At 40.8% G+C, this 12,916-nt stretch overlaps 1 protein-coding gene across 1 annotated transcript; it reads right to left on the bottom strand.

The window, feature by feature from the left end:
* Positions 1–12,237: 12,237 nt before the first annotated feature.
* Positions 12,238–12,633, bottom strand: LOC138903208 (uncharacterized). Its single transcript, XM_070191139.1, has one exon. It carries the CDS (start codon positions 12,631–12,633, stop codon positions 12,238–12,240), a length of 396 nt encoding a protein of 131 aa, XP_070047240.1.
* Positions 12,634–12,916: the final 283 nt, after the last annotated feature.

The raw sequence follows: 12,916 nt of genomic DNA, 5'->3' as shown, positions 1-12,916 counted from the left end.
AAGCTCCCCAGTAGTTCTAATGATATTTAAATCATCAACATACACAACGATTATACCAAATTCAGATCCAAACCTTTTTATAAAGTCACAAGGATAAATTGGATCATTCACGTACCTTTCTTTCAACAGGTACTCACTTAGGCGATTATACCATATGCGCCCTAATATTTTCAATCCATATAAATATTTCTGAATTTATTGAACAAGTTTCTCAAAATCTTTTATATGCTTCTGGCACTTTAAATCTTCAGATATTTTCATAAATAAATCATTATCTAATGATCCATACAAATAGGCTGTGACAACATCTATTAGACATATATCAACCTTTTCATGCACTGTAAATTTATAAGTGTGATGACCCAAAAGGTTATTTTTAAATTTATTAATTATTTCGGTGTTCTGAGACCTCGAATAGCACTATTCATCATTCCTTGACTTGCGTGCGCAATCCGTATAATATTTCAAAAAGTTTTTATGTAAAAAATAGATTAAAATGTGAAATAGAGCTTCAAAACTCAACTGAGTTGACTTCGGTCGACATTTTGAGAAAATGGATCCAGATCAGTGTTTTGACAGTCTCGGTAGGTCCGTATCGTAATTTGGGATTTGGGCATATGCCCCGAATTTAATTTAGAGGTCCCTAGCTCAAATTATCGCCATTTAACGAAAATTAGATATTTAAAGGCCGATTTCCAAAGTTTGACTACGGATTTGAATTTTTGATATCAGGGTTGGAATACGATTCTGCAAATTTGAGTAGGTTCGTTATGTCATTTATGACTTGTGTGCAAAATTTGAGGTCCATCTGAGTTGATTTGATTGGTTTCGGCATCGAATATAGAAGTTAAAAATTCTTAAGTTCCTTAAGCTTGAATTGGGGTATGATTCATGGTTTTAGTGTTGTTTGATGTGATTTGAGGTCTCGACTAAGTTCGAATGATGTTTTAGGACTTGTTGGTGTATTTGGTTGAGGTCCCAGGGGCCTCGGGTGGATTCCAGATTGTTAACGAATCAAAATTTGTACTTAAGGAAAGTCTGAAATTTTTGGCTTCTCGTGAAATCGCACCTGCGGATTTTAGACCGCAGGTGCGAGCTCGTAAAAGCGAGCCACGCCTCGTAGAAGCAGACGGTCCGCAGAAGTGGCCCACACATCGCAGAATCGGGAAAAGGGGGAAGGGGGTGCCTTGCGCAGAAGCGAGTCCACATAAGCAAGCTAGCCCACAGAAGCGACCCCAACCTCCGGAAAAGCAGAACCGCAGATGCGGTTAAGTGTCCGCAGATGTGAAAACGCCTAGACAGAACCCATAAAATCAGAAGTAAACCATTTGTACTCATTTTTGAGTTTTGGGTTTCGGATTTCGGCGATTCGAACAGGATGTTTCATGACTTTGAATTGGGTAAGTGTTCTCTAATCAAAAGTGATTATATTTCATAAATCCATGTCTATATTCATCATTTATTTTGGATTTATATGGAAGAAATTGGAATTTTTGTAAAACTTTCCAAAAACGAAAATTTAAGATTTAAAGGTCTATTTGACATCGGAATTTGATAATTTTATATGGTTGGACTCGTCTCGGAATGGGTGTTCGGATTTCGTAAGTTTTTCGAGATTCGAGACGTGGGCCCCACTGTTGATTTTTGAGATGAATTTCGGATTCTAATCCGGAAAATTAGAAAATTCATATGGAATTAATTCCTACGATTTGTATTGAGTATATTAAATTGTTTATGCCTAGATCTGAGGATCTCAGACACAAATTCGCGAGGCAAAGGTTTATTGAAATCTTGAATTTGGTTGCAAAGCGAGGTAAGTGTCGTGGTTAACCTTGACTTGAGGGAATATGATTTATTTGTTTATTTTCTATGTGATTTAATGTGCGGGTACAACGTATATGTGAGGTGACGAGTACTTATGCATTGTGGTTGAGTCAAAGCATGTTGGAGAAATTTAATTCATTTTAAATAATTATTTATTCAATTAAGATATTCATGCTTAAGTTTATTATTGATTATTTGAACATTATTTGTGGAATTCTTATTGATTTAATTATTGTTGAATATGGTGAGAAAAAGCGTAAAAGCACGAAGGGTGATGCTGTGCCATTTTTATTATTTATACTATCATTGTCATGGTGAGAAAGAGTGTAAAAGCACGAAGAGTGTTGTCGTGCCATTTTTAAGTGTAAAAGCACGAAGGGTGATGCCGTATCATTTTCATAGTGTAAAAGCACGAAGGTTGATGCCGTATCATTTTCAAAGAGTGTAAAAGCACGAAGGGTAACGCCGTGCCAAAAGAGAGTTAAAGCACGAAAGGTGATGTCGTGCCAATTATTATTATTATTATTATTATTATTATTATTATTATTATTATTATTATTATTATTATTATTATTATTATTATTATTATTATTATTATTATTATTATTTATTTATCAGTTTATGGGAGGAATGAGAGTAAAAGCACGAAGGGTGGCGCCGCGCCATTTTCAGATTACCAGTTGCTTAATTTATTGTTGATGAATTAATTGGCTGCTAAATGATAATTATTCCAGCTGAAATTATTATATCACCCCCCCTTTGCATGTTCCTTCCCAAATTTATAAAGTGTTATTTATTGTATTATTGTTGCTTCATATTTGTATATACTTGTACTTGTTGTTTACGTATGTGTCTTGTCATAGCCTCGTCACTACTTCATCGAGGTTAGTCTCGATACTTACGGAGTGGCACTAGCCGTCTCACAAGCTGGGGGAGGGGGGGGAGAACAGACTCCCACTACTCCCGCTCCGAAGCAGGTGGATCCACAGTATCAGGCTCCAGCAGCCCCACCAGTTGGGGTAGTTCAGCTAGTTGTTACGGCACAGGTCGGTGATAGGCCCGCCATGTCTTCTAAGGCTTTATTGAGGCTGGAAAAGTTTACTAAACTCTTTCCAGTTCACTTCAGTGGTACACCTTCTGAAGATCCACATGATTATCTTGATCGCTGCCATGAGGTGCTGCGGAACATGGGTATAGTTGAGACCAATTGGGTCGATTTTGCTGTAATTGAGATGACGGGTTCTGCCAAGAGGTGATGGAGAGATTATATGTTGACCAGACCAGTTGGATCGCCTGCATTGACTTGGGAGCAGTTCTCACGGCTATTTCCTGAGAAGTTTCTCCCTATCACATTGAGAGAGGATTACCGCAGGCAATTTAAGCGTCTACAACATGACAGTATGACTGTTACTCAGTACGAGACCCGTTTTGTGGATTTAGCCTATCATGCTCTCCTTTTACTACCTACTGAGGGAGAGAGAGTGAGGAGATTTATTGAGGGACTCACTCACCCTATCAGGGTTCAGATGGCAAGGAGACCGGAAGTGAGATTTCCTTTCAGGCGGCTGTTAATGTTGCGAGGAGGATCGATATGGTTCTTGCACATGAGAGAGGGCAAGAGTCTGATAAGAGGCCTTGTCAATTTGGTGGGTTCAGTGGTGCCTTGTCTGGAGGCATGGGTAATTTTGGCATAGGCCATCCTCCCAGGCCATTTCATTCAGCGTTCTAGGCATCCCACAATGCTTCAGGTGGTCACGACCTTTATGTGTCTCATTCCGACCAGCTAGCTTACAATACACCACCAGCTCTTATTAATGCACCTCTGATCCGGAGTTATCAGAGTGGTTATCCATGTCGACATGGTCAGTTCCAGGGTCAACAGTAACAATATCCGAAGACCTGTTATACTTGTGGTGACCCGATACACATTGCTAGATTTTGCCCTCGGGCATGGGGCAGTTCACAGCAACAAGGTTCCCATGCTATGATGCTAGCACCAGCTGTTCCGCCACCTGCCCATCCAGCTAGGGACATGGGTAAGATATTTAGAGGTGGAGTCCAGCCAGTTAGAGGCCGTCTCAGGGACGCAATGTAGAGTGGTGAGGCCCAGTCCCAATTTAATGCTTTTCCAGCAAGGTCTGTGGCCGAATCATCCGATGCTGTGATTACAGGTATTGTTCCAGTTTTCCATAGAGATGCTTCAGTTCTATTTGATCCATGATCTACTTATTCGTATGTGCCCGCTTATTTTGCTTCATATCTGGTGATGCCTCGTGATTGTCTGAGTGCTCATGTCTATGTGTCCACTCCAGTGGGAGATTCTATCATGGTAGATCATGCCTATTGTTTGTGTGTCGTTACTACTGGGAGTCTTGAGACTAGTGTAGATCTTCTACTTCTTGATATGGTAGATTTTAATGTCATCTTAGGTATGAATTGGCTGTCACCTTATCATGTTATATTGGATTATTATGCCAAGACGGTTACCCTAGCCATGTCGGGGTTTCCTCGATTAGAGTGGAAAGGAACTCCTGGTCATTCTACTAGCAGAGTTATTTTTTATATGAAGGCTCGACATATGATCGAGAAAGGGTGCATAGCCTATTTGGCTTATAGTCACGATCCCAGTGCGGATGTTCTTTTTATGGACTCAGTACCAGTTGTTCGTGAATTTCCGGAAGTATTTCCTGTAGATTTGCCGGGGATGCCACCCGACAAAGATATAGACTTCTGTATTGATTCGGCTCCGGGCACTCAGCCCATTTCTATTCCACCATACCGTATGGCCCCGTCAGAATTGAAAGAACTGAAGGAGCAGTTACAAGACTTGCTTGATCAGGGATTTATTAGACCTAGTGTCTCGCCCTGGGGTGCACCAGGGTTATTTGTAAAGAAGAAAGATGGTTCGATGCGAATGTGTATAGATTACTGGCAGTTGAACAAGGCTACTATCAAGAACAAGTATCCACTACCAAGAATTGATGACTTATTCGATTAGTTTCAGCGTGACAAGGTATTTTAAAAGATCGACTTGAGGTCTTGTTACCATCAGTTGAAGATTAAGGCATCTGATGTCCCTAAGTCAGCTTTTTGGACTCTGTATGGGCATTACAAATTCCTAGTGATGTCATTTGGGCTGATGATGTCGCCCAAACTCACACCACTAATTTAGGTTGCGAGGCGGTCGATGCAATAATAAAAACCCAACGCGAGTCGGGGTCGATTCCACATGGAGCTTGATGTGTGATTAGGTATATACCTAGTGTGAATGTATGACGTGCCTAAGATTATACTTCCACATTTTCAATTGGTGTTTCTACTTCTACTTTTACGCTAATGCTTGTAATTGTAAAGCTAAGAGACAATGTTTTTGGTTTTGGTTGTTTTTCAAGTTATAAAAGATGTAGGGTTGCGACTTCCGCCTAGTTGGTTACCTAACGAATTTAGAGCTTTAGGGAATGTTTGGTATATCGGGATAAAATATAGAAATCACACTCAATTACTCACTCTATACCTCTCGATAGTTTGAGTGATTTTTCCCAATTTGGCTTTCTCAAGTCCAAATGGGTATCTCACGAAACAAGTGATAAATGCTCAAGTAGGGTCTTACTATCTCTAGATTCGACCCTTTAATTAGGGCTATCAATTTCTTGAGTTCACCCCAAATTCTTGTTTTGCCAAGTTCTCCTAGACTTAGTCTCACTTTCTCAAGTAAAGACTAAGTCAATTATGCATGAATCAATATTTGCAACCATCAATTCTCAAATTCAAGCAAGAACTAGGCTAAATATTATATACCCAATCATAAATAAGCCCTAAATCAATCATCCATTAAGTATACATACTAGGGTTGGGTCATAACCCTAGCTAAAGGTTTAGCTACTCATGGAAAATGAAGAAATTAAAGAAGAAACTAAGATAAAATGCATAATAATTGATTAAGGAAAGACAATCTAATGTTTAAATGCTAAACTAGTACAAAGTTACCCAATACATTAAATAAAAATGGCTCTAAGTGTTCAGGTGCACCAAACTTAACCTAAAAATGACAATAATATCTATTTATACCCAGTTGAAAATATCTGACAAAATTACCCCTATGAAGGTTGTGCGGCCGCACAATTATGTGTGCAGTCCGCACTTTGAGATTGACTGGTCAGGTTGGCTTTCTGCGGTCGCATAAAAGTGAGATGCGGCCGCACTTCCTCTAATTGTACGATCGCACTCTTGCTCTTGGACTGGATCTGGGCTTCATTCTGCGGACCGCACATTTATGAGTGCGGCCGCCCAATAATAGTACGGTCCGCACATTTTGAAGATCCCAAACTACAAGTCTCTGAATCTAGTCTTCTGCGGCCGTACAATAATTATGCGGTCCGCACTCTTTGAAGAAATTCTATTAGTGCATCTTCAGAGTTTGCGGCCGCACACAGTATTGTGCGGTCCGCACTGTAGCCCTTTTTTGCCTTGTTTTGGTTCTTGTCCAATTTTACTCCTAGTAGTTAATTTTCACTTCTTTGGTTCGTTTCCCAATATTCATGCAAGAAGACACATTTCATTAGTTTTAGGGAATACCTTTAAGCATTTTTGAGCTAAAACGTAAGTAAAAGAGAGAAAATAAACGGTCAAAATCCCTACTTATCAACTCCCCCAAACTTAAGCTTTTGGTTGTCCTCAAGTAATTAAGGCAATTTCCCACCTCCACTAGAAAATGGCTATTTCAGCTGGCCTAAGTTGAATCAAACACAAATTAATTGGGACCAACAATTACCCACACGCTCATGAATCATTAACAAGCTTATGACTTTAATGTTAAAGCACAAATAGCTCTAATGTGACGCTTGGGTATCAAGGGTTGACTTTGTTCATCAAATAAGCTCTCACTTTCATGCAGGTCATTGTGGATCCCAAACTCTTCCTCCTATACTCTCCTTAAGGTCATCTCACTCACGAATGAAGAATTCAATTCAATGACTCGAGAAAGATTCGCTCATCACTCTCAAAAGAATGTCACAAGCCGGCTCTAAGTACCATATCCTTGCACCTCATTTGGATCACCATTAATGTAAGCTCACTCGGCTTGAAATCACGTAGGGCTTTTTTGGCATGTAATGAAGGCTTTTGGACTAAGGAGGGAAATATCGGAATGGAATTGGTGCATCTTTCCTTTAGCACTTCATATTCTCTTTTTGGCTCTTACTTTGCCGACTTTTTGAGTCATTTTCTTTTCTCTTAGGGAGATTAGAGAGACTTGACATCACTCTTTCTTTGTCCTGCTATTCATACTTTCCTTCTTTGTTATCTCTATGCTTTGAACTTTTGTTTTCTTTTGCATGTTTTCAACCCTTTCACATTATTCACTTTCTTTTTGTGTTTTCCTTTTGTTCTTCCTTTCTTTTTCCTTGCCTTTCCTCTTCTTCATTTCTTTTCTCTTTTTGTGCCTTGAGACCATCTTTGAACTCCTCGTCTTTTCCCCAAACTTATGTTTTTTTCCATTTGAATCATATGAGTGCTAAAGAATGTTCGGGTGCCAAGAGAGAGTCATTATAAAATAGGTAAAGGCTTGTAATGTGGTTATCGAATAAAATGGCTTTAGGATCAAAATGGTTTACTAAGGATGATATTATTGGTGGGCCATGGAAGGTTTCAAAACGGGTCAAGGAAAGCCTACAATCACTTCTCAAGCCAGGCTAACTTAGAATTTTCCCTAGAAACACATTCGGAGCAAGTTCTAGACCACTCGCACGGGTACTTGGACTTATAACAAAATACCTCACCTCTCAGACAACCGGATTGTCAAAGAGAAAAGAGTCGAGGCCCCACAACAACCGCATTCAAGATTAAAAATTACTAATGGTTCAACTAAACCACCCGATGATTTGCCTAAGTCAACACAAGAGTCACAAGGTCACCAATTAGGGCTATTTCTTTACAAAAACTTATTGTTAACCATAGGCGCGTAGTTAAGTGTGTTGGTACCAAGTGAAGCATGCTTGACCCTTATTTATTCATTAATACTACTCGTTTATACCTAATCATAAAAAACTGACTCGATCCCTTAAGAAGGTTGTCACGCCATCCATCGTTGGGAAGAGTCACCCGGTTCACACAAGACCCACCTTTGGAAAGAACCGTAGCATTAAGAAACCAAAGGCTTATTGTGTACTATAACAAAAAAGAAGCTAACAAATCAAAACGAAGCTTATAAAGTAACTAAGAAGATATATTATTAAGAAAAAAAAATGAAGAAGCTATGAAATAAACTACTGAAAGTAAGGCAAATGAATATACAAACCGAGAGGAATAAAATATATATACAATGAGGGAGAAAATAAAAATAAAAGAAAAAGAGTATTAAAGTTATTACATGCCCAAAAGTAATCAAATGTCATCAAAATGTCATCATAGTCATCCAATATGAACCAAAATAGACCACCCCCATAATAAGAACAAGCATCGTCCTCAATGCTAAGCAAAATCAAAACAAAAGAGGATAGAGAGTAAAGAAAACTCCCTATGTGGTCTCAGGGTGACTCCCAGCATCACCACCCTCAGTCTCCTCCAACTATATCTCATCATCACCAGGCTGAGCGACAACAAGGTTGGAGAGTATCTGAAGCATCTCCTCGGCAGTGGGGACAGTGAGATCTGGCTCGTCAGACTAGCCAGCTGGTGCCTCTGCTGATGGTGCCGCTGGGTCAGCTGGTGCTGATGGATCTGTCTCCATCAGTAGGCCAAAAGGCAAATCACCTACTACTGCTATCTTTGCCACCTCATTTCTCAAACTCTTCACTGCTTTCTTTGAAGCCTGGGATTTTCTCATCTTCTTCACTTGCATGAATATTGGTCAACTCTTCAATAGCACCCCTGTGAGCCACCAGTGTCTCCATAATAGTCTTCTGGTTGTCCAGAATCTTCTTCAATGTTTCCTCCACTAACAGAGGGACCGGTGGTGCTGCTGGTGTAGAGGACTGTGCTGCAACAATACTGGATATGTAAGACAACTTAGAAGTGGCTGTTTGCATCCAGTTGTTAAGGCTCGCCAAAGTCTGGGAGACTCGCAACACAGTGAGAGGATAAGTGGATGAGGCTGGCACTGGTACTGCAACTGATGGCCTAGAAGATGAAGGTGGTGGCGTTCCGGCTGTCTCGGTGGAAGGCCCGGCTACTGTGGAGAGCATGGGACATGTAGATGGCTCAACATCAGCCTAGAAACTCACCACTGATGGCTCGTCAGGCTGGCCAACGGTGGTAGTGAACTTACCCTTGAAATTTGGGTTGTCAGCACCCTGCACGTGGTACCATGAGAAAGGCTTCTTGTCCTTTACTTTTGTGTCATATGGCCTCGGCTCCACCTTGGCATCATTGAAATACTTTGTAAGGGTGTTTGGATAAGGGTAAGACTTTTCACTTTTTCGTACCACCAATGTGATGTTTGTTGACATGATGGCACCCACCTTGATCGGGTACCCCACCATAATAGAAGCCACCAGAACTGCCCGAGGAAGTGGGAGGTTGTTCTCATTCAATCTCGGATCAATCCGGCTACACACAAAGGTTTCCCACACTTTAGATTCAAAATTGAGGGTGACCCGGAGGATAGGAACGCTTGTTGTAATCCATGGTGGTGATGGTCCACGGGCGGCCAAAATCTCAGCTAGCCAAGGGCGAGCTGCATCACCCAGATCCAGCTTCTCTAGGTATTGGATTGCCTTCACATATTCGAATCCCACTTAAGTGTTCAAGGAGCAAGCGTCGAAGCAGACTTTCAAATTTCTCACCTTTGTCACTTTTATCCCTTTCTTGATGTCAGCCATATTGGCGTAGAACTCCCTGACCAAGTGCTCATTTGCATCGATGACACTGTGGGTGAACCACTTCCACCCCTTGCGCTCGTGAAACTTTCTAAGGACATTTGGATTATGAATATCCAAATCCTTCATTAAGAACTGTCGCTCAAGTGTGAGCGACCTCTGGGGCCACAATTCCCGAAACTTATTGAAGGCTATCAAGCTCACGAACTGATCCTCCCATATTTCCTTTCTCTACGACCTCTCAAGGCCGCCCACTCGAGTGTCCCCCCCTCTACCATAATCCGAGACATCATCATGATCGACATCAATAGATACTGGTGCCAGAGGAGTAGGTGTGGAGGAGGGCTCGGAACCCTGGCTTTTCGCATCAGAACTAGGGGTGGGCATAAAATTCGAAAAACCGAATTCCGAACCAGACCGAATTAATTCAGTATTTCGGTATCGGTTTATTCGGTATTTCGGTCCTACTTCGGTATAAGATTTTCAGTTTTTTGGTATTTTAGTACGGTCCTCGGTATTGAAGTTTGGATATTTCGGTATACCGAAATACCAAAATACCGAATTATTTAAGTACACCTTCCTTCATTGCCAGCCCAAGTTATCAATTTTCAGCCCAACATTTCTAACTTGTTAGTTCTTACCCTTAGCCTGTAACCCACTGAGACTAAGCCCAACTCCCCAACCTAACATTAGAAATTATTAGAAAAGTAAAGGAACTTCTCACATCTGTTGATGTTATGCTCATTTATCACTTTATTAGAAATTTTCTAATGATATGATTTCTAGTATAAATTATTAGAAGTAAAGAAATTAAGAAACTACTCACATTCTACTGTTATGCTCATGTAGTGATTTCTATTAGAAATTATTAGAAGAAGTGAAGGTACTGCTCATATTTTATTGTTGTTATACTCATTATCACGTAATTAGGAATTTGTAATGAATTAGCTTAGCATTGTTTAGTTAACAAAGATATGGTACGATACCGAACCATACCGAACCAAAGAAGAAAATATCGAACCGTACCGAACTATTTTGGTACGGTATTTGATATTCACAATTGATATACCGAATACCAAAATACCGAACTGAAATTTTCAAATACCGTACCGAAATACCGAACGTCCACCCCTAATCAGAACCCCCATAAGAACTAGATGTAGGTTCGTCGCGCAATTGATACCTCAAGCTGGACCTCCATTAAATGACCCTCGGAGGCTTCCCTGGATGGGGCATAGGAACTGGATTCTAAGGGCTCTATGGCCCTTCCTCTCCCGGTGGTTGGCTTTTTAACAATAGGCTTCGATTGCACTCGCAGAGGGCGAGTGCCTTTTACTCTGACTCAGGAGGATTCACCTCTCCCTTTTGATGTATCGCCTCCACCACGTGATATATCCATTGTCTGTAATACAAGGTACTTAGGTCAGTTAAGTTCAAAACAATTCAAACATTTACAGAACAATTACAGCACAAAGGAGACAGTGCGGACCGCACAATTCTAAGTGCGGTCGCAGATTGTCTAGTGCGGACCGCACAATTTTGAAGTACGTTCGCACCCCCTGAAGTGCGAACTGCATAGTTGTGAGTGCTTCCGTATATCCTGAAGTGCGGATCGCACATCCTGAAGTGCGGACCACACAAGTCCAATCCTGAGATACTGATTCTCTGAAGTTCAAAAGTACGGTCGCACACATTTTTATGCGGCCGCACAACTTTACTGCGGATCGCACAATTTTGAGTGCGGTCCGTACTTTTCAAGAACAATATTTTCCCTAATCAAGTGTTCTGACCGCACAAATTTGTGTGCGGTCGCACAATTTGAACATTTACGACAGTAAGGTTAGGGTTCATACAATATTTCACGATTTAGATATGGCATGCACAAATTAACATGATTAATGGTCTACCTAATCCCTAATGAACATATATGAAACTACCCACATGATTTTAAGTACCCATGACTAGCAATTGACATTTTAGGTCTAACAATAACTTTACCACAAAAGAACAAAAACTAAATAAAATTGTAAAATCTAAAGATGTAATGAACATACCAGTTATGAAGGATGCAAGTAAGAATCTACACAGATCAAATGAAGGAAGATTATGAATAGTCGCCCCAAACGTAAGGCGAGTGCGGCCGCACAATTTTGAGTGTGGACCGCACTATTTACCTGGACCTTGAAGCAACTTTGCGGTCCGCATAAAAGTGAGTGCGGCCACAGAATTTGTGCGAACCGCACAATTTTGTGTGCGGCCGCTGATTGGCTATGAATTTTGACAGGCCAACTTCAAAGAACTTACAATTTTGGTCTTCCAGTTGTGCGACCACACACAAAATTGTGTTATCGCAGAGTGATTTCTACTGCTGCCTTTAGAATTGTGCGGTCCGCACAATTAATGTGTGGTCTGCGCTCTTTTAACACTTAGCCAAATTACGACACATTCCGTGCAATGCACATCCATTCCTGCATACACATCAAAACTAGTTAGCACAAAAAAAGCCTATCTAATGAAAAAGAAAAAGGAAGAAAACACATGGGTTGCCTCCCAAGAAGTTTCTGATTTAATGTCGTGACACGGCGCATGTTACCATCAATCACTTGAAATGAATTAATGCCACAATGTGACCATCACCAATTTTGCCAAGATAATGTTTCACCTGGTGACCATTGACTCTAAACACTTCGTCATTCTTGTTCTTCAAGTCTAATGCACCAAAGGGTGTCACATGCACAACCTCAAATGGACCACTACATTTGGATTTCAACTTTCCCCGAAACATCCGCAACCGGGAATTGAACAATAGCACAAGATCTCCTTCTTTGAACTCTTTGTTCCGGATGTACTTGTCATGGAGGTACTTCATCTTGTCCTTGTACAAGGACGAACTTGAATATGCATGGAACCAGAATTCATCAAGCTCATTCAATTGTTCCACCCTTAAGTTGGTGGCGATATCCCATTCAAGATTAAGCTTCTTCAATGCCCACATAGCCTTGTGCTCAAGTTCCACCGGTAGGTGACAAGCTTTCCCGAACACTAACCGATACGGAGACATACCATTTGTTGTTTTGTAAGCCGTCCTATAAGCCCAAAGAGCATCATCAAGTTTTTTTGACCAATCCTTCCGGTTGGCATTCACGGTCTTTGACAAAATACTCTTGATCTCCCGGTTGAAAACTTCGACTTGCCCACTTGCTTGAGGATGATTGGGGGTCGACACTTTGTGAGTAACACCATACTTTGTAAGTAGGGTATCTTGTTGCAAACGTGCG

This window comes from Nicotiana tomentosiformis, chromosome 12 (genome assembly GCF_000390325.3).
Source record: "Nicotiana tomentosiformis chromosome 12, ASM39032v3, whole genome shotgun sequence".
Lineage (NCBI taxonomy): Eukaryota > Viridiplantae > Streptophyta > Magnoliopsida > Solanales > Solanaceae > Nicotiana > Nicotiana tomentosiformis.
Note: the sequence above shows the minus strand (reverse complement) of the source record. Positions and strands in the feature narration are given on the sequence as shown.

Excerpts from the sequence above, each read along its gene's own strand:
- LOC138903208 (XM_070191139.1), bottom strand. The coding sequence starts at position 12,633 with ATGTGGGCATTGAAGAAGCTTAATCTTGAATGGGATATCGCCACCAAC.